General features: G+C 40.2%; 2 protein-coding genes across 3 annotated transcripts; one reads left to right on the top strand and one right to left on the bottom strand.

The window, feature by feature from the left end:
- The first annotated feature begins 1,604 nt into the window (after positions 1-1,604).
- Positions 1,605-8,854, top strand: serbp1a (SERPINE1 mRNA binding protein 1a). Of its 2 annotated transcripts, none has more exons than XM_042416637.1 (9): positions 1,605-1,990; positions 3,501-3,684; positions 4,217-4,357; positions 4,489-4,557; positions 5,943-6,017; positions 6,174-6,342; positions 6,844-6,888; positions 6,997-7,212; positions 7,475-8,854. In XM_042416637.1, exons 1-9 carry the CDS (start codon positions 1,732-1,734, stop codon positions 7,529-7,531), a joined length of 1,215 nt encoding a protein of 404 aa, XP_042272571.1. In that variant the 5' UTR covers positions 1,605-1,731; the 3' UTR covers positions 7,532-8,854. The 2 variants fall into 2 exon arrangements, with proteins under 2 accessions (XP_042272571.1, XP_042272570.1); XM_042416636.1 differs by having other exon boundaries at positions 4,486-4,557.
- On the bottom strand, positions 7,865-20,600 carry il12rb2 (interleukin 12 receptor, beta 2a). Its single transcript, XM_042416635.1, has 16 exons — positions 20,195-20,600; positions 19,788-19,919; positions 19,086-19,352; positions 18,098-18,221; positions 17,762-17,952; positions 17,334-17,476; positions 16,853-16,997; positions 14,621-14,694; positions 13,774-13,972; positions 13,490-13,672; positions 13,157-13,258; positions 12,888-13,034; positions 11,963-12,094; positions 11,322-11,418; positions 11,041-11,128; positions 7,865-10,952 (listed from the first exon to the last, which is right to left on the bottom strand). The coding sequence occupies exons 2-16, from the start codon at positions 19,855-19,857 to the stop codon at positions 10,485-10,487; spliced, it is 2,430 nt and encodes an 809-aa protein (XP_042272569.1). The 5' UTR covers positions 19,858-19,919; positions 20,195-20,600; the 3' UTR covers positions 7,865-10,484.
- Between the last annotated feature and the right edge of the window lie 518 nt (positions 20,601-21,118).

Below are 21,118 nucleotides of genomic sequence, written 5' to 3'. Positions count from 1 at the left end.
TTATGTTTTTCCTGTTCGGTTGGTTTTATTGTGTGATAAAATATGAAATGCAAATGCTATAATGGAAATGCAGCTGATTTGCAATGGAGTGCAACATGATCGTTACATAAATAATCGCTTAATGTGAAGATTCCAGACTCAGTTCAACCCCTCAAAAGATCATGTCCACTGCACCAAATCTCAGCCAACTTCATTTGAAGATTTGAAAGAGGGGTTTTTTTCTGGCATTTTTGCCTTTTTTGGCAGAGACTATAAAGAGATGACAGGAAATGAAGGGGGAGAGAGGAGGGATAACATGCAGCAAAAGTCCTCAGCAGACTCAAACTGGACGTTGTGATTACATGTTCAGCATCAAACAGTCCTAAACAACTAGGATGTCCACATAAGATTTCTTAGATATATATATTACTAATAAACAAATAGATCAATGTTTGCATAAACACACACATGGGGGTGAAAACACAACCTTCTTCCAAACTGGTTAAGGTCAGACCTGAAACAAAACATACACAATCTTGAGGAATGTATGTACCCACAAAATGAATTGCTCAGAAATGGGGAGATGCTTTCTAACCCCTATAACTGCTGACCCTTTGACCTCACGCTCTAAAGTCACCACGTTTCACTGCATTTGTGCACAAAACCACATTTTTGTGCTCTGGATCAGGTTTTATAACCTCAGGATTAAAATAGTGCAAATCCCTGTATCTAAACTCAAGTGTGAACTGTTGTTTACTTCAGCAGGTTTCAAGTGAAACTCAGTGTCATGACACTAAAAACTTGTCCTGATCCTTCTCAACCTGTTTAGACTGATATGGCAATCTGTCTGTCAAGAATGGCATTTTTTGAGGGCGCTTCACTTAAAATGTGTCATTATTGATAAGGATTTTGTCCATAATCTTGCATGGCATATTAATCTGAATGTGTTTACATGTCTGTAGTGTGTGGCAAGTGTATTTGTTTATGTTGTTTGTATTTATTGTTGTAACATGCTGCCCTCTTGGCCAGGTCACTCTTGAAAGAGGAGATTTTAATCTCAGTGAGACTCTTTGTACCTGGTTAAATAAAAGACAAATGAGAAATGAAATATAAATTAGTAAATTATCTTTTTTCTTTCTTGCTTGCTTTGAAGATCCTTATTGAAAATTTACAAATACAATATTTGAAGCAATAAAGTGCAACAAATAAAATGCAACAACTTTTCCTCCTTCGCCAAATTTTTTTAAACAAAGTTCCACATCGTGCCTTTTAACTCCATTGTACCCCACAAGCTTCACTAACTGGTGCACCTGCTGTCTTCTTTAGATGTTTGCAAGTGTATTATGGCGGTATTAATATAACCAAAGCTACAGAGCAGGTGTTGATCTGTAGTTTGCAAACGGATCCAGTGTGGCGAACAGGAGTTTGAAGGTCTGAGGAGGTTTCTCTGAGGAGTCAAAACAAGAGTGTGTATGCGAGCGCCCATGCTTTGCGTTAGAGAGGCTAGCAACATTAGCGAGATTGGCATTGTGGGTGTTGTAGTTCTTTATTGGTCTGCCCTGTATCTAAACCCATTGCTCCTCGTGCTCAAAGAACTACACGCCCCACCCGCGCCAACTTCGAGGTCCCGGATGTCTATCGCGCCGGAAGAGAAGAAGGTCCTTTTCCCAGCCATCTTGTGGCTTCATCTAGCGAAGTGTTCGCACCAAGCCTCGTAGAATCGGAGGAAAATCCTGCTGAAGGGGCGCCATCATGCCCGGACAAATGCAAGAAGGTTTTGGCTGCGCCATAACCAATCGATTCGACCAGTTATTTGACGATGAGTCGGATCCATTTGAGCAGCTAAAGCAAGCCGAAGAGAAGAAGAAGAAGGAGGCTCTCGCTCCTGGTGCCGCCAAGACTGCAGCCCAGGCTGCCAAACAGCCCAGAAAGGAGTCCCAGAAAGACAGAAAGACCCCGCTGGCCGACAAGAGGGAGGAGACCCAGGCCCCCGTCCCACTCAAGAAAGATGGTAAATATATTTTCTGCGTTTTGTGAGTTAAAACTGCAGCCAGGAGATTAAAGCTAACAGGCTAAGTGGCTTGCTTTAGTAGCTCACCAGCTTCATAAGCCGCCTGACATGAGGTCCGCATGGCTGCTTTGTGTCCCTCCGGGCTGTCAGCCGCCGAAACAATGACATTTAAACAAACATGTATTGCTGTGAGAGGCGAGCAGCTCCAGCTATTCACTGATAAACAGTTTGCAGGTCAACTTGTTTTGGCTTGTCTCCCCCTCCTCTCGGCCTGGTTGAACAGGCTGAACTCGCCTACAGAGAGAAAGCTGCCATCAGATGTTTAATGTTAGTTCAGTCCAGTCGTGACATCCAGTAAAGGTCACTTTCTTTTTTTCTTTTTACAGGAGTTTGACAGAATTAGCGCTAAGAAAGCTATCACTCTAGACTTTTAAAAACGTGTTATATAATATAAAATAACATCAAAGTGGTCTTGTGAAATCTGGCATATTATAAGCAGATATAATGTTGCCTAAGTGTGTGTGAACTGAATCGTGGTGTGCATGCTGGTGGGGGGGTTTTTGTCATCAGACGTGAGGAGCTTTGCTCTCATGGTGATGAACCTCGTGGTTGTAGTGTGGGGCGTGTAAAAGCACAGCCTCCAACTGCCACTTCCTATTGGTGCACACTACAGGCTCAGTGCATGCAGTCAACCTGCCTCAGAGCTTTTACGCTCCCATATCTGTTTTTACCAGATATAACCTAGTCTGTTAAAAAAAAAAAAGTTATTAAAAAATGGCTCAAAATGTGTATTTTGTTCTCACAATGTGTTTTGATCACTTTAAATTTACTACATGCAGAAGTGAAGCAGCGTCAGGAGTTAACTCTTAAAGAGGGATTCCCACTCACAGGCCGTTAGCTGGCCATTATCAGCATGTCCGCCTGCCAAAGTGGGCTCATATCTATTTGCTTGAGAGAAGATGAGACAGGTGCGTCACTGTGGTGCCGCCCAGCTGCTGTAGTGTGGTGGTGGAGGGTATCTATTTTGGTAGCTGGTGATTTAAGCAATGGGTGGGACTTGTGTCACACAGGGCCACTGGCTGTCAAACCATGTGCTATGGAGGGTTAAAGACTGTTAATTCCAACCCCAGAGTGACCGAGTGGTTTAACTGATCCTCACCTCTCAGTCTGAGCAGGAAATAAAAAAGTGATCGTACTCCAAACTCGTCTGGGTGGATTATTTCCCACCTCTTTACTAAGTTACATTCACCAATTTATAAATGCTATTTCCTGTGCATTTAATAGTTTTAATTAATTTTATATTTTAACTGCTATATTATATTGCAGACAGATGTATCTGATAAACTAACCAGCTGCCATAGTTTTTTAAATTCTGCATGTTAATTAGGGTATTTGCTCCATTTAAAAAGAACAATCACCTCCTCTTCTTTCTCTTGTCTGGGGCTCAGCAGTGGGTCCTGATCTATCAATGCTATTGGTCCTCTAATCCTCCTGTTGTGGTCAACCCTAGGTGCCGGCATGAGGAGAATGGGCCGCAAGCCGGAGGGCGATGGCTTCAGACCCCAGGGCGGCCAGGGAGAGGGGCGCCCCCCCACAGACAGACGGCCTGTGGACAGGCGGCCCCCTCGCCGCTTCGAGAGGCCTGCTGGTGAAGGTGGTGAGAAGCCCGAAGGAGGCGAATTCTCAGTGGAGAAGTGAGTTCAGTTTCCAATTAGCAGACATTTTAATTGGGCAGCACCTACATGAAGGAAAAGAGGAGCATGAATCACCACTGTTAGTTTTTTTTTTTTTTCAGCTTTACATCTAGGCTACAGGGGCGGGGTTCGGAACAGTAACGGTTAAAGGCTTTGCTGGTGATGATAAGGCTTCGTATATTGCCCAGACAACTGTAGGCATCTCCTTGTCCCACCAGTTTACTTGTGAAAATTTCATACAACAAAATAAGATTGTAAAATATCAAAGTGCAATTGAGACCAATAAACTTAAGTCAACCGTAGCTAATTTCTTCTCACTGCAGAGTTATAATGTAAAGAATCTGTTTAATATGGATCATTAGCGCTTGTTAAACACATGAATGAACTTGATCTTTAACTATTTGTCATTCTTTTCTAGTTCTGCTCTTTGTCACTTAATTAAAACTCAATTTAAGTGGTCGATTAAATACAGCCTGTAGGTGGCGCTTCCTCAGACTTGTGAATTGACGGCGTTCTTTGTCCCCCTCCTCAGGCCTGTTGGTGATAGGCCGATGAGAGGACGCGGCGGTGGCAGGGGCGGCCGTGGAGGCAGAGGACGCGGCATGGGTCGCAGCGATGGCTTTGATTCCAGAGGAAAACGTGAATTTGACAGACACAGTGGCAGCGACCGATCGTAAGTACTTTTCAGTTTTCATGTAGCCTTTTTGAAAATAATATCATAAACATTAGGTCTGATTAAGACCTGTGTGTGTACATTTATTGAATGTGTTGAGATCCTGGCTAAAGCAAATGTTGTTTCAGTAGTCTGAAAGGCGAAGAGAAGCGTGGTGGAAGTGGATCTCACAATTGGGGCACCGTCAAGGATGAACTCAAGTAAGTTGATTTGTGTGCAGCATGACAAACTTTGCTTGGAGGGAGAGTTACAGAACACCTTTATTATTGAGAACTAAAAATACACTTGTGAAATATGAAAGGTGTTTCCTTGTATCAAAGTATTTTGTATTTTTAGAGAACACTTGGCTGTGTTTTATACGTTGCAAGGGCCACATAACTGCAATGTCCTGCCATGGTTCAAATCCTTTTGCGGACTGAAGTTGCATGTTAACGCTCCTCTTTTCCCCCTTTTTTATCTGCATCTTCATGATCGATTCTACAAGGGCAAAAAAAAAGATTTTCTGATTTTGCTCATCAATTCCAAATCATCATATCCTGGTGGTAAATTATTTGAGTAAGAAAAGTCAAAATATGTTCCTGTTTATTAGGAACAACTAGCTGAAGCTCAGAGTGCAGCTAAGTAATAAATTCTACCTTCATAAAGGTTACAATGCTCAGTTAGTTTTGAAGTTGCATTAGAGATGTGTTGATTTAACTTTATGGTGATTTTTAAGGCAGTAATTTGTGGAAGTGTTGAATTGTTTTGCATTACACAGAGTTTCTAATATTGGCATTTTTTATAAATTAGGTCGACAAAATATTAGAAACACCTGTGTAATTCAAAACATTGCAATGGCATACAAGCACAAACTACAGCCTAGAAATGACAATGAAGTTGAAACAACACGTCTCTAAAAGAGTTTCTACACAAACTGAGTATTGTAACCTTCATGAAGCCAGAATGTATTACAGGACTGCTGTTGTGGCTAGGTGTCTGTAATAAACTTGCAATTAATAGTATAAAAAATTAGTCATTTTCAGAATGTGCCTTTAACAGTTTCTCATAAATCAGTAAGTTTTGCCTGTTATGAGTCAACCTCTTCCAGGCACCGCTATTCTTGAGCACAAGTGTGAAAATAACATACCCAAAATAACAAGGTTACTTTTCAAAACCCTGGTCTCATTTGAAAGGTAACTCTAGATTTTACAACTAAAGTCGTTCAAAAGCGTCATTCAACAGGTTAAAAAGTAAAATAATGAGAGATAAAGTCGGTATCTTGCCTTGCACAAGATGGCTTTTTTTTGTACTTGTCGCAGATTCTCCGTCATCGTGACTATGAACATATATTTGCGCAGTGATGTCACTGCTTTCTTCTATAACTGAAGTGCAAGCTCTGGTCCGTCATATTGTGAACATTACACACATGTGTAAACACCAGCAGTGCAGACCACAGCATCGGCCAAAATTAACATCCAGGAATCGATGAGCACAATTTGTATTTATACGATTTTCCAGTTCTCAATGCCTCAGCTTTATGTCTTGCTGAATGTTGACATTGTTGGCAATAATTGTCTTTTACTAATTGTTATTTTCCTCTTCATAGCGAGCTTGACCAATCAAACGTCACTGAGGAGAACCCTGAGGGAGAGGAGCATCCACCCGCTGACTCTGAGAACAAGTAAGCTCTTGTATTGTCTTCATAAGTCTTGACTAATCAGAATAAACTGAAGAGATTTAAGACCAAGAACTTGCAAATCCACCCGGATTTATATTTAAAACGTAAATAAACTGAAGGATGTTACTAAGACTTGTCGTGTGTCTGTTTTTACTGAAGGGAGAATGAGGTAGAGGAAGTGAAGGATGAAGGCCCCAAGGAGATGACTCTGGATGAATGGAAGGCCATGCAGGACAAGGAACGGGCCAAGGTGGAGTTCAACATCCGTAAAGCCAACGAGGGAGCTGATTGGAACAAAGGATTTGTGCTGCACAAGTCTAAGGCAGATGTAAGTCAGAACCACAGCTCTGCCTTTTCTGAACAAGTTACTATGGAACATTTAGTTTTAGTGGTGATAAAATTTAAGAAAATTGGAATGGGTAGAAAGTTATTACTTGATCCCCTGAAGGCAGTTTGAGCATCATCAGTCACTTTGTACTGATGTAGTATTGTATCATGTTTTCAGGCTCTCTTGTCCATGTAGATCAACAACCTTTTACAAGGGTTGCATCAGTTTCCTGTGAATAACATCAGGTTACCACATACATCACTGTCTGAAAATAGCTGCAAATGAAAGCAAAAGGTCCTTGATGGCTGCACGTCCAACTCTGCAGTTCAACCACAGGACAGCAGACGAAAGTAGTGGCTACATAGCATCAGGCTGACTGATATGATATACTTGGTAAACTTCCGTGTAGTAATACTTTTGTCTTGCCATGTATTGACACAAGCTTGAAATGCAGGGATAAGATGTTTTCTTAATGTTTGTCTTGTTTTTCTCCAAACCCAGGATAAAAAGGGCGATCTGATTGAGCCTGAGGGTGATGAGTCCAAGGTAAAATCTCAACTGTTGTTGCACATACCCCAAAAAACATCTGAACTCAGATCATACATGTTAGTGAAATATGCCAAAACAATAATTCCTCCTCTTTTCCTAATTCAGCTGGAGGATGAACACCACTTCCGGAAGCCAGCCAATGACATTACGTCCCAGCTGGAGATCAACTTTGGAGACCTTGGTCGTCCAGGCCGCGGACGCGGTGGACCACGTGGTGGCCGGGGCGGTCGTGGCCGCGGTGGCGCCGGCGGTGGCGGCGAAGGCCGTGGTGATGGCCGTAGCGATGCCCCTAGGCCGGTCCGTGGAGGAAGGACTGACAAGGTAGCTAATCTTGTAGGAAGTTAAACTATTCTTTAATGTTGTTATCTGGACACACCTTCCCGTTCACTTTAGTGAGAAAGTGTGTCCAAACTTGGACTGGTACCGTATGTTGTTTCTTTTTGTCAATTTAACGCTGCCCATACATAAATGCGTAATGCTGGATTCTCAGTATTAATTTCTTAAAGTCCTTTTGAGGCTATGAGCCATGACACATCTTAAAAATGTTAAAATTTTCTAACTTAATGTTTACTTTTCTTCCCAGTCATCCGCGTCTGTGCCCAACGTGGACGACCCAGAGGCCTTCCCAGCCCTGGCTTAAGCCCCGGCTGCTGTCCCTCAGGCCTACAGGAGCCTCCTGAGCACCTCCACTACGAGGCTTGCATGTTCCTGGATCCTTCAGCAAAGTGAAATGATGGAGAAGACTGTCATTAACTATGGCACTCAATGTGAGGACTGAGTTTTACCGAATAAAAACAAAATGAAGACGGAAAAAAACAGAAATTAACAAAAAAAAAACAAAAAAAGAAAAGGACTTCTTGCTACTCTGGAGCAACTTATTGGTAGAGGTTTTGTACTTGGAAACAAAGTAGCAGGGATGTTTTCATACAGTATTTTTTTCAGAGGTTATGCATTGTCCATTGATAAATTTTTGTAATTGCTGCTTGAAAATATGCATTTCGAAATGTAAGCATAAGGAGTATCTTTAGCTTGGTGTGTGCTATTGCTTGCTCGCTTAAAAATAGGCACTGTGGAGCTCCAACCCAAGCTCATAAGCTCTGCCACACCAGGTATTTCTGATGAAGTTACAGCTTCACTCATTGAGATTTATGGATTTTTTTCTTTAGCACTGGGGTATTGTTTTATATTTTATACAGGAGGTCTATTCTTCTATGATCTTCGGCCTGTAAATCTGAACTATTTTCATAAATTCTTTCAGAGACTGTATTTCACATGGTGCAAATAGGGCACAGCTTGATCTTTGATTGAGTGATGCTGCCTACATTTGAATGCATTGATGAAATGGCGCCTAAATTTGTATTAAGGTTCTTTTGTACTGAAATGTTCTAAAGGAGGAACATTAGGTCATTTTTGGAGGAACACAAGGTGATAACGCTCCTAAATTAGCATTGATCCTGAGACTTTTGTCAAGCAGATTAATTTGAAGCTGGAAGTTATTCCATGTGTACTGATTTTCTTGTATTTAGGGTGCTATTCACAGTATTCTCTTCCTCCCTGCCCATTTCATCTTTGATTATTAGCCATGTGCAAGTCAATTAATGCCTTTGTTTTTACTTTAAGAGTGATACGGAGAGGAAGTGTCTTTACTCGGTTGAGATTGCGGCAGTATTCCCCTGGAACGCCCTCAGACCTTCTCCGACTGTTTACACACTCCACTCCAGCATCCTTACACAGATGTTAACTTAGCCCAGCTTCAGTTTGTTTCTGCAGTCTGTTCTGTGCTGATATTTTCCTCCACTGTTGACTTGCCCTGTAGCTTCCACAGTGGCACCACTGCATAATCGCTCTGAAAGAAATACAGTCGTTCATTGTGTGGAACAACTGACGTGCTCTACAAATGTGTGAATTCTAGCCCTGCTATTAGAGACCTCTGTCGGTAAATAAAGATGGTCGATAAATCTTTTGCATTGTCACTCTTTTTATCCTGCCTGCACACAGGCAAAATGAATTTACAAATATACAGTACTTGGTTTTTGCTTATAACCACACAATCTCATGTTATGGTTGTTTAAGTTGAGCGTTCGTACAGAAGTCTTTACTGGAAAAACTTGTCAAGCAAGTTTATCAAGTGATCATCTCTGAACTTAAGTTGTTAAACTAGGTTTACAAAATATTCTACAGCTCAGCTGTCAGGTCAGACTTCCCTGAGCCTCACTTCATGCCAACACCGATAAACCCGATCAATCAGTTTACTCTGTTTCAGACCAGTAGTCATTTGAAAGGAAAGACAAGACATAAACACATCTGAACGGATGCAGATGTTGGTGCTTCCATGTGTAAAGATTAAAATCACTTGTTTATTTGCACATCAAAGCTGACAAATCATAGACTCTCCCATTAAGGTTGCATAATTAAATAAAGAAATCAGAAGTTTTTGTATGAGCTAAATTAATTCCCAAAGAAGGATACTGATAATCTGCCATTCTGTGGAGAGGCTGCTGCTCAAAATAGTCAAACACGATAAATGATACTCAAGTTTTCAGCCTGCTGATGAAAATGCAAAAAAAAAAAAAATCAATTTTAAAGATGATCTTTTTTTTTTTTTTTACATCAAAATTGTTTCCAAAAATTTACTGATTGTCAAAAAGTGAGTGATTATAATCTTCAGAAAAATATTGTCAGATAATCTGTCACCATGCAGCACTTTTATGCACTCCACCAACAAATCTAAGACAAAATTAAAACTTTTTTTTTTGGTAGATGAGCTGAGATTGAGGTAGTAGATATATTTAAAGGATATATACATGATGGAAAACAATGCAATGCTACAACAGAGTTTCCATTTGAGACAGGCCTTTTTCCCTGAAGACATTTTGACACCTTGCAGTAGGTAAAGCACAGGTGTAAATGATCAAATCAATGACGGCTGAATTCCATTTAGCTGCTTCATTTTCAGCGTCCCGGTGTTGCACACACTGGATCAATGTCACACTGTCATGTCTTACTGGGACACTTGAATGTAACAGAGCCATTGTTAATGTTATTAGTAGCAGCTGTGCTTTTCCCTGAGATGTCTGCTGTGAAAAAGGCTTATCAGTGCTGTCAGCATCAGGATGAGGCCACATCCAAATACCTCAGTTCAGGCAATGATCAGAAATGATAATATCTGATATACTCTGTCTTGCAGCTTGTACTGTGTTCTGGTTGTGGTATTAGTGTGTCCAGTGTTGTTCCTGAAAGAAAACAATGGTAATGCATGGAATAAAAATTTAAAAACTACATTTTCAGTCATAACACTTTGCAAGACCACAGCAAGAGAGCTGTTTTTGTTACAGTCCTGACCTCAATGTGCAAGGAAGTAGTTGATGCACATCCCAGCGAGGTGCTTGATCTAAAAACTTAAAGCCTAGCAGAAAAAAAGAGGAGAAAATATCTCAGTGCATAAGCTAGTTACTCAGGAATGTTTGCACATCCAGTTCCCACCTCCAGTCATGCAGTTGTCCACTGTTCTTTTGTTCTGAAGTGTTCTTCCTCTAAAAAAAAGTTTTTCCTCAAACCTCATCTCACCAAAGAGTTCTGGTTTCAGGTCAACACTAACTGTTCTGAAAGAAGTTGCTGCAGTCGATTTTGACCGCATCAAGAGTCAACTTCCCTCCTAACACCAGCGGCTCCATGAAAACATTGTGACTGGGGAAGAAACCAAGCACTTCAGCAAACTCTTCCTCTGCTGCCTCCTCCACTTCCTCCTGATTGTCCTCTTCCATATTTCCATGTGACGAGATGTAGCCGACCGTTGTGTTTGTGTCCAGAGAGGTCTGTGTGTGGTTGGAGCTGTCCGAGTCATGGGAGAAACTCTTGATGTAGGTGGTCAGAGGGTACAGCAGTGTGGCCGGCTCGGTCTCGGAGCTCTGGCTGGTCTGAGGAAGGAGCTGCGAGGAGACATTTGTAGGTGCGGAGATGTCACTGCTCTGCTGCGGCAGCTCCTCAACATCCACGAGGATGGGCTCGTCCTCCTCGGTGACACTCGAGTTCCTTAGCTGGGGCGGGAGGTTCATCCTGCCCTGTTTGGGAAGGTTAAACATGCTCAAAACAAGGAACAATGAGCTGCAATATACAGTCCTTAGTATTTATCTACTTTTTTTAAAATACCTTCTCTTGGGTACACTCTTTTGCCCATTTGCTGTTTGCAGGATCTGGCACAACATCAAGCATGAGGCACTGGAAAAACACCCAGAACCTGAGGGGAAATGGGGAGAACTGCTAAATAACATGGCATGCAAACCTTTTGGAAAATTTCTTTTTATTGCTGCATCATTTCACTGACTATGTTGTGTGTTTTCTGCAGAACTGTAGGTGAACAAAATAATGAAACGTGTGAGCTTGTTAGTTGCCTTCACTCACGAATCCACATTTTTGTTCACATACTGTACCTCTGCTTTACTGCCGAACTCTGGCACAGACACAGCAGAACCACCACGATGAGGAAGAGGACTGCACACACCAGTATGAGGAGCAGTTGGGTGTGTTCTGCAGCAGCAACAATAAAACAGGGAGAAGATGTGAGACATATGCAGTAATAATATCATCATCAGACAGCTGTTGTGGTGAAATCTTTTGTTATATGTTTGACGAAAAAAAGTTGGCATTTGTGATGAGCAAACTCAATCTGCTGAGGAAAAGCATGTGGTTGAAACTCTAGAAAAAGCTAGTAAGTGGACCTTGAGTTAAAACTTTTTTTTAGTCAACCTACTATATCCAAGGTGAAGAATGAACTTTCACATGCATGTTTTTGTTGAAGAAAAGGAGATAGCAAGTTTTAAAGACAAATGTTCAGGCCAATTAAAATATGCATCCTTTCCAATAAAATTGGAACCGTTCTTATTAAAAGTGTTTTGTATTTTAGGTGATAAATAAGACATTACAACTATGCAGTCTATTCTCCTGAAGTAAATGTATGTCCTTGCTATTATACACTCAGTCAATTCTATCATAGCTGAGAGTTCATGTGAAACAAAAGTAACCAGCAGAGCTAGTTTCATCCAAATAAACATTAACAAATAAAGCTGCTTACGCTGGATGACGAACTTGATTTTTTGACCCTTAGGGCTCTCTCCTTGAGCAGTCGAAGCAGTCATACACAGGCTGTAGACAGCTGGAGACAGGCCTTTGAAGGTATGTGTCCTTTCTGACGCTTGTACAGAGTCTGGAATAGAAATTTATATAAACACAGCAGAGGAGTCACATTCAGCTACAGTTACTCATGTACACAAGCCTAGTGGGTATGAATGATAGCAGACTGCAAGAAAATCCTCATGTGGGGCATACAGCAGACACTTGGAGTACATGCACGCTTTATTTTAAAAAGTAGGGTACGAGGAAGCATTTTGAAGGAAAAAGTTAACATTGGTTCGATTAAAGATTTTGTTTTTCATCTGTTTAAAAAAAAAGGGCTAACGAGATTTGGAATAAGCCAAAACTTGGAACATATGATATAATAAAAAAAAGTTTAGTACTGAAAAGTATGTGAAATTTAATCTGCCTAAAAGGAAAAGATCCCTGTGTGCCCAACTGAGTTGTGGTATCTTACATCTGGAAACAGGACATTATGCTTGTGTTGCAGAACAGTTCAGTTATGTTGGTTAAATGAAGCAGAAAATGTAATTCATTTAGTTTTGTATTGCGCTTTGTATTATTATTCAGATTACGATTACTTTCTTATGGAAGAGGATGAAATTATGAAAACTTAAAGAAATTGAGCTGTTTGAATATTTGGACAAAATGTTTCGTATAGGTAGCTTTTACATACTGTTTTTTCTTCTGTGTACAATATGTTTTTCACAAACTAAATACAGTATGTGATTTGCAGCAGTGATTACGTTTTCTTTGCAACATGAACGTCAGTCGCTGAAAATTTATGTTGTATTATTGTGTGTCATGTGGGATAGATCATTCCCATAAAAAATCATTCATTCATACATAATCACAACTGTGCTTACAGGACTGCTGGTGTCCGCTGCTGTTTTCTAAATAGATGGTATACTTGGTGATACAACCCCGGCGCTGACCCCTGGGAAGCTCCGTCCAGTTCACTTTTACTGCGTCTCCCTCAACCTTCTCCTCTACTGATGGACCAGCTGTTGGGACTGCAAACCACAAGCAAAACAGCGAAAAAGTAAACAATTAAATACTCCTGTTACTAACCCTGTTGCTTTAATATGTTTTGTAAATCAATGATAAAATTATAAATCAAATGATTAGATCTTACTTGACTCCATAGTGTAGACACCTGTAAAACTGGTCCTAGTCATGGAGTTGTCATGATACAAAACATACACAGCTCCCTCGTAGCACTTAAATGGTTGAACACCTGCATAATGACACACAGTGGTATACAACAATTACTCATTTTGAGAGGTCGAAGATTATGGAAAGGGGAAGAGAGAGATGTGGTTGTCAACAAATAACTTAAAAAAAGGGATATCAGAAAGTCACCAACATGACTAATCCAAAGTGAACAGCTGTTCATCACTGGATTTTCTTTTTTCTTTTTTTTTTGGTCTTATTTCACATGTATTTACTGTAACTCCACATGTCCTACCTGTAATGACAGCATGGTTGTCATTCCCGCCCAGTCTGACCCATCTGAGCTCTTCCAGCTTGTGGCCGTCTGGGTACCACTCCACCACGTACGCAGCAGGCAGCGGTGTAGTTTCAGGCTTGCTCCAGGAGATGGTGACATTAGGGTTGTGTTTCGTTACTCGCACATCCTGAGGGGGCTTGGCTAAAAAAAAGAGGAGTATGTACAGTATGAACTGCTTATCTTTTACAAGACAGAATCATATACAAATTCAAAGATACGTTTTTTTTTTGTTTTTTTTTTACCTTTTGTGAAGCAGGTTGTAATTCTTGCAGGAGGCGACAGTCCTTTAGAGTTGCGCGCGTACACTGTCACTTCACAATTGTCATAGAATGGGACTGAATAATTTCTGGCTTGTGCACTAATGTTGTAGTTCAATCCTGAATTGGTAACTCTGACTATGTAGTCTATGATCTTCCCTCTAGCGATGGAAATGTCGATGTCCTGCAATCAGAGAAATGTTTAAAAGTAAATCATTGAGTTCACACTGTATAACTTCTTTAGTTTGTCACTGAAGGATGCAGAGAAAAGGGAAAAGAAATAACAGATTTGAGTGGCGTGGAGTTTTTACATGAGCCTTGGATTTTTCTGTCCTTAATGGATACTCAAAATCAACACACTGCTAGAACAGCGTGTGTAAGACACATCATTTCTGTTCAGCTCCCCTTTTCTTGTAAACTGAAACTGTGGTGTCTGCCGTCAGGTTTCACTTATCTCTTACTGTTGAAATGTGATGTTATATGACTGAAGGTGTGTGTGTTTATGTGGTCCAGGGTGTGGATGTGCGATTGTGTATGTGATTGTGTGTCTGTCTGTGTGTGTAAAAGCGTGTTACACCTCAGAGGTGGTCAAGTTTTGACCTTTAGTTTGTGCAGCACAGAAGAATAGAAGCAGGAAGATTAGAAAGTGTTACTATGGCTACGACACCGCACGCCCACACAGACACAGAGCGAGAAAGGGGAGAGGGAACCCATGGAGAACACAAAGCTAAAGCTGATGAAACAGTGCAGCAACATTATGTGAGTTACTCTTGACCATCATTCAGAATTTATACTGAGAAAAAAAGACTTTTTGAGAACATTTAAAACTTACCTTCCAATAAACTGTCAGGGATTTAGAGTCAGAGTCAGATTTAGCGAACCACACATCCAACTCTTTGGCAGGAGCTGGAAAACAACAGAAATCTATCACTGGACTGGAGAACAGTGAAACAGTGTGCGAAATGGTTGATGTTTACAGTTTTTTACTTTACAGATTATATTTTTTTTTATGAAGGAGTAAATGAAAGTGTTTATACTGACATTTCTTCTTCTATTCATAATGACTTGTACTAGACTTTGATGTAATGTCATTTGACAAACATCCACTCTGTAACGCTCCAGTCTGACAGCAATGAGTAGCAATTCCAAGAAACCTCAAACTCTCTGAAATGATGTATAAATCCACATCTGATTCAAAATATATATAATCTTTCCTTTAAATGAGCAAAATCCAGTAAAGACACGTACCCTGCTGCCACTAGTATACTGTAAATTCAATAAAATAAAGCACTATACCGTGTTTTAGTACATAGTATTATAACAGTTGTAAACTGTGATCTAAGTTTACAGTAAGCAAACAGTAGAAAAAACGGCAATGTACTGGCAACTCTGCTGGTAACCTACATGACAATTGTTTACAGTGCACAATAATGTTATTCATTGAAATAAATGAAAGAAAGTTTCCCCCCAGCTTCTGTGCGTGATGAGTATCTGTTGCATAAAGAGGCAAGGAGGGTAACACTGATGCAGCGTGGGCGCCGGTAGTGTATGTAAGACGTGATAACACCGGAGGGACAGAAAAGTTGCCCCACCCAAGCAGTTCTGAGATGTGTGCAATGCTGCATTGATCGGCCTGTACAATGATGAGTTGAGTGATGAAATGTAAAGGTGGTAAACATATATGAGGTTAAAAAAAACACACTGGGGGTTTTGTGATTGCATAGTTGGGATATTTACATTAATGCAAACCATTTACCAAAGCACACTGCAATCTTTTAGATTGATCTCTTACCTTTTAGTCATGAGTTTAATCTCAATAAAGTATGGACATTATTATTATTATTAGACATACTTGAAGGCTGCTTGAGATAACATCCATCACAATTAACATCAAGTTGCCTTTTTATTGTCAAAGTTACTTTAAAGTCTCATAGTAATACATGCAGAGACTGTCAGGAAAACACTCACCCTATTGGTGAGTTCAAGTGCTGTTGGGAAACTGAGACTTCAGGGTCAGCTGCTTAACTGCAAGCTTTTTAACGCAAGAAACAAATACAATATCCACACGATTATTTTCCTGTTGCTTATGTATTATTATTGTTTGTCTTTTGGATTTTATGTTATGTTTTACAACCAACCCAGAAATACTATTATATTCCCAAAAGGGCAAACAATTGTTTACTGAACATGTGATACTATTGAAAGCTGCAGAACAGCTACAACTGTAAGAGGACCTACTGTGCGAGTTGGTGAGATTTTGTCAACTGGTGTGTCCATGATCAAGAGTGAACTTACAACATAGAACATAGAAGTCCTTAAAGCATTCAGAAGAATTGGAAGATCTATAATAACACTGAGAACTGGTTAAACTCCATCTGCTGAGGAAGATATGATATGATGACGTGTGATATGATTGTAAAGCTAATTATTTATAGTGATAGATTTCCTTCCCCAAGCATGTTTCAAACCACTGTGAGTTGATTTTCAGATTGTCCTAGCAAAGTATGTCATGGTAAACTCATGATCTGTCATTGCTGCACATTCATAACTTACATATTTGTAGAGAGATGTGCATATCTTCACACCATCAGTATAACAAGGGTATAATGATGTTGTACAAAGCTTTCCTATGAAGCATTAGGTACCTCACTCTGGCTCAATGTTGCATTGATATGCAATATATTGCACCTCAGTCTTATGATAATTTATTCAGTGCAGATACAGTGCAAGCCACTATCCATACTATATCTTATCAGATTGGTTTTGAACTAAACACACAACCCTATAAGGCCTTTTTCCGTGGCTTGTAGTATGCGGCAATCAGTCAGTGGTGAGCTGATAACTGACCCAAGAAACGCAAAGGAAAGGAAACATTACTGATTTATCTGATAGCTTGCGCAGATAGTGTGCCACAGAGATACTGTAAACACTCAGATAGATCATTCAGATCTATCTGTCTGCAGACAGAGTCAGTAGTGCTTTCATTCAGGAAGTACAAAAATACATCAAGGTAGAGCTCTGAACACTCTTCAGGAGCAGCAGATTGAAATGCATGTTTGCTCACCTTCCTCTTGAGTCCAGCTTGAAATGTTTGTGCTCCACTGACTCCAAAGGCCGGTGCTGAATTTGGATCTGGCTCTGAAATGATACAACCTGTAGGGCTCTAGAGAGGAGACGGGCTGGACCTGCACCAAACTCATTTTGACTCCCTGTAAGTCAAAAAAACATCTGTTTTTCATCATATTTTATTAATCTAAACACTCACTCAACAAAGAAGTTTGCCTGCAGTAATTTGGCATTTGTGGTCACATTGTAAGAATGCCTGGTAAAAGACCAAAGGTCAAATTTCAGCTTGTGTTTGAGACTCGTGCTACATCCTGCTACTCATATCTGCATTTGGCTTTGAATCAGCAGAGGATCAGTTGGGTCTGATCATGCAGTACTTTATGTGTTCAAAGGTTTTAAGTAACTAAGTCTGCAAGACCACATTGAAAGTCCCCAAACTTTAAATATCAGGACCAATCTGAACAGTTAAGATGTCTTACTGAGTCTGGATTTGTTGTCCACATCTGTTGCTCTGTTCTGTATTGGATCTCCAGGTGTTGCGTCCCCACAGGCTGCTCCACTTTGATGACGCACTCCCTGGAAGAGCACTCAGGTAGCCAGAGAACAGGAGTAAGTGGCATCGCTGCACAGATAAACACAGTCAACAGCTTGATTAGATAAATTAAAAAACAAAGGTCATGTGTGTTGTAAGATGCAAGACAGTCAATTGAAAGGATAGGATCCCACTGTATCATTGCTAGCCATCAAATGACGTCATCACAGATTAGTGGGAAGGAGGATGGAGGGAGATCAAGCATCATGAACTTCATGATTTGAGCCTTACAAAGAACTTAAAACTGTCTTTACACATGAAACATGCAACTCACAAACTGAGGTCCTTGGAGCTGGACAATTCATACAGTCTTACCGATGTCACTGAGTGTGTAGTTGATGGTGTCAGACACAACAGTATCCAGTAGATTGCTGGTTTGGACCCACACAGAGATGGACTGGACTGAGCTGGACACAGTGAAATTAGCTGACGCTGAATCAGTTTCCTTACTGGAGACATTGTAGGACTGCGGTGTACCTATGTGGCTTCCAGATACAGTTCTCACCCTGAAATACACAAAGTAAGGTTTCATTTGACAAGCAATGTAACATTAAACTAAACAGATGACATCCTTGTTGCTTGCTGAGGAGAATATTATGTAAATGGTGAGTTTTGGTGGCGTCTGAAGTTTTGTTTGTCTTTCAAACTCACCACAGCACTGCAGTATTCCTAAGATAAGTTTTCCGTCCTCTGTTCCAAGTGCAAACCACAACTCCACTTTCATTATTTAGGACTTTGTAGATGCATGAAAGGTTTTTAGCGCGATCTGGTGGATCTGAAGGACAAAGAAGAAAGTAATTAAACCTGTATATTGATAAGAAAACATAAAACTAAATACTAAATAAATCAACCTAAAGGAGGAGTTTTCACTAATGCTATAATTGCACTAATTCATAACTTGCACAGGAAGTCTCATTCCAACACATTAAGAATATCAGTTAGGGAGTAATATTTATTCACGTGGATGTTTGTATCCTAAAAAACTCCCAAATATTCTGTAAGTAAAGGTGAGTAATCGCGATCCATAAAATGCACAATGTGTTATTCTTTGCATGAATAGATTTCATCTTCTGCAAATGCTGAATGTGTCATTTTATATTGTTTGTAAAGATAATATTGTGTGCATGTTTCACGTTATGGGGCTGGCACATGGTATGTGGTACTCCTAAATTAGCCACAGCTCTATGGTCACAACAAGTAACTTATCACAGTTAGCTTTGACACCCTCTGCACTCTGACTGCGTCTACATGTGAACAGTGTGCGTGCCAAGCGTAGAAGAGAAAGCAGAACTAGCTGTGTCTCTTTTTATGGCTCTTGCAGTCTGAAGAATTACAGTCAAATCTTAAGATATGAAATCCTCATCCTGAAACATCACACACTGTAAAACATTCTGCAGAACTTTTCAAGCAACTAAACATTTTAGATTAGTTGCTTTCTCTTGCTCTTCACATGAGATTAAACAAAATTGAATTTGGTTATGGCTCATGTTGTCATGAATGATCACTCTTGCATTGAAGGTCTGGACTGTCTTTTTAAATTGAGAGAAAAAAAGTTTGAAATCTACCTCAGTGGTGCATAAACAACCTTGTTACTGAAGGTTTCAGAAAGGGACAGACTGCTCCTTTATGTTGTACTCACATCCGGCTGAGATGTCCAGTCCACAGGGGTCCAGTATAGGAGGATGAGAACATTTACATTCACAGCTGAAGGTTCTGTTTTTTGTTATGTTCACCACATTAAAATGTATAGTCGTAGAATTAAATTGTATGTGCTTCTGTGGTGTGGGTGGGTGGTCACTGTACATGGATCTCTTGCATTCGCAGTTGAAGGTGCAGTACACATTGAAACTGGAACCTCGTTGCACCACAGGTCCATTGCTCGACCAGATGACGCATGATTTCTCACCTAAAAGCAGAAATGATGACTTATATTTTCTGCAACACAACACTATACTGTCTTTTTCTCGAATCAGTTAGTTATTTATGTGAATGTAAAAAAGATACTAATCATGAATCTGTTGGATTTGGAGCAGATGAGGAAATGTGAACCTGCACGCCTGCCTTATACAATAAAACGTTATCCATATGAAGATGCAATCACTACATTTTTGGAAGAATTCATGCAAACTGTTAATACAACATAACATATAACTAACATATAACATACATTCTATAACAATATCAGGTTAGATTGACAGATTATAAGAAATACAGTGGTCACAAATAAGAAGACATCTCCAGAGAGGCATCCTCCATCTAACTTTGAATTCCCAGATAATATAAAGAAAAATAATGCACAGTCCTACAGGAATATGTAGAGGTATGAAAAGTATAAACTTACCTATGCACAGCTGCACAGCCAGCACAGTAACGACAGTGAGGATAGACCATGTTTGGGACATTGTCGCCATGAGTCATCAGTAACTGTCTTCTTATATGTCTCTCATATCGCCACAGGAACTAGTATTTGAATCTTAACAGAAGCACAAGTACACAAAAACCGTTGGATCAGTTATGTTTTTGGAATAAAGCGACTTTGAAGATAGTTTTAAACGAATAATGATCGTCATGATGATCAAAAGTTTATCTCTGGGAACCGGTTCAGTGCGGCATCTTTAATTTAATGTTAACTCTATCAATAATCGATTCATATTAAATCATATATTCATTTCATTTCAGTGAGAGCAGTGCGCTATCAATAATGGCGATCATGAAAACAGAGAAAACAGTATACTGTAGACTACTCACCAAGACATCCCAGCCATAAATCATATTAATTTTTCTTGCCATCTGCATTTTTTTGAAGCTCTAGCCGTCATCGTAACTGGTCCTAAACATCTTTGGTGAGCGACAGTATGTCCACACAGTGTTAAGTGAAGGAGGAGGCTCCGTGTTGGGTGACTGACTGCCGCCCCTGGTGTGATGTGACAGATAAGCAGGCACAAATGAAGTCACAGTTCACCAGTGAAGCCAGAGGTTTCACAGAGGGTGTGCAGATCCTCATTATGTATTTGCTTATATAGCCTGACTAACACTGCATAAAACACAGAATATTTTCCCCCACATTATTCAAAATTATCTAGAAAAAAAGATGCATAATCATATTTATCCTAAAAGTAGCCCGTGATTTTCTAATGTTCTTAGAGGTGGTTCAGTTTTTGCATATCTCTTGTATTTGAGATGTACAAGAGATTGTAGATGCAGGTTTGATCCCATCTTTGATTGACACTATATTCTAATGACGAGGAAAGACAGCTGTGAACAGGAGGAGTTGCGACAGCACGGCAACCCCACAGATACATTTATATCATCACAGTTTCCAGACAACCTGAAGCCTCTTACTCCCTCCAACATATCCCCATGTGGTGCAGTGAGGGACTTCCCCTTTAGCTGTACCACATTTCACTTTGAGATGTACAAACACAATATACTAGGCTCAGGGTTAATAAAATAACTGCGTGGAGCGTCAGTATATTTTTAAAGACAGTGAGGCGCTTGGGGATGTTTTACAACTGCAGCCTCTGAATGGAAACCATCCTGAAATTTAGATGTCAAGGAGGAAGTGAGACAACTCTCAGGAAGTCCTACAACTGCAGGTGGTGCATGTATGACGTGAAGGTAGATTCAGGAGCAGATTACTCTACTGCTATCTGTAACAAGGAAACCCCCAAC

The sequence above is a fragment of the Thunnus maccoyii genome, chromosome 7 (genome assembly GCF_910596095.1).
Source record: "Thunnus maccoyii chromosome 7, fThuMac1.1, whole genome shotgun sequence".
Lineage (NCBI taxonomy): Eukaryota > Metazoa > Chordata > Actinopteri > Scombriformes > Scombridae > Thunnus > Thunnus maccoyii.
This window is presented reverse-complemented; position numbering and strand designations above follow the sequence as displayed.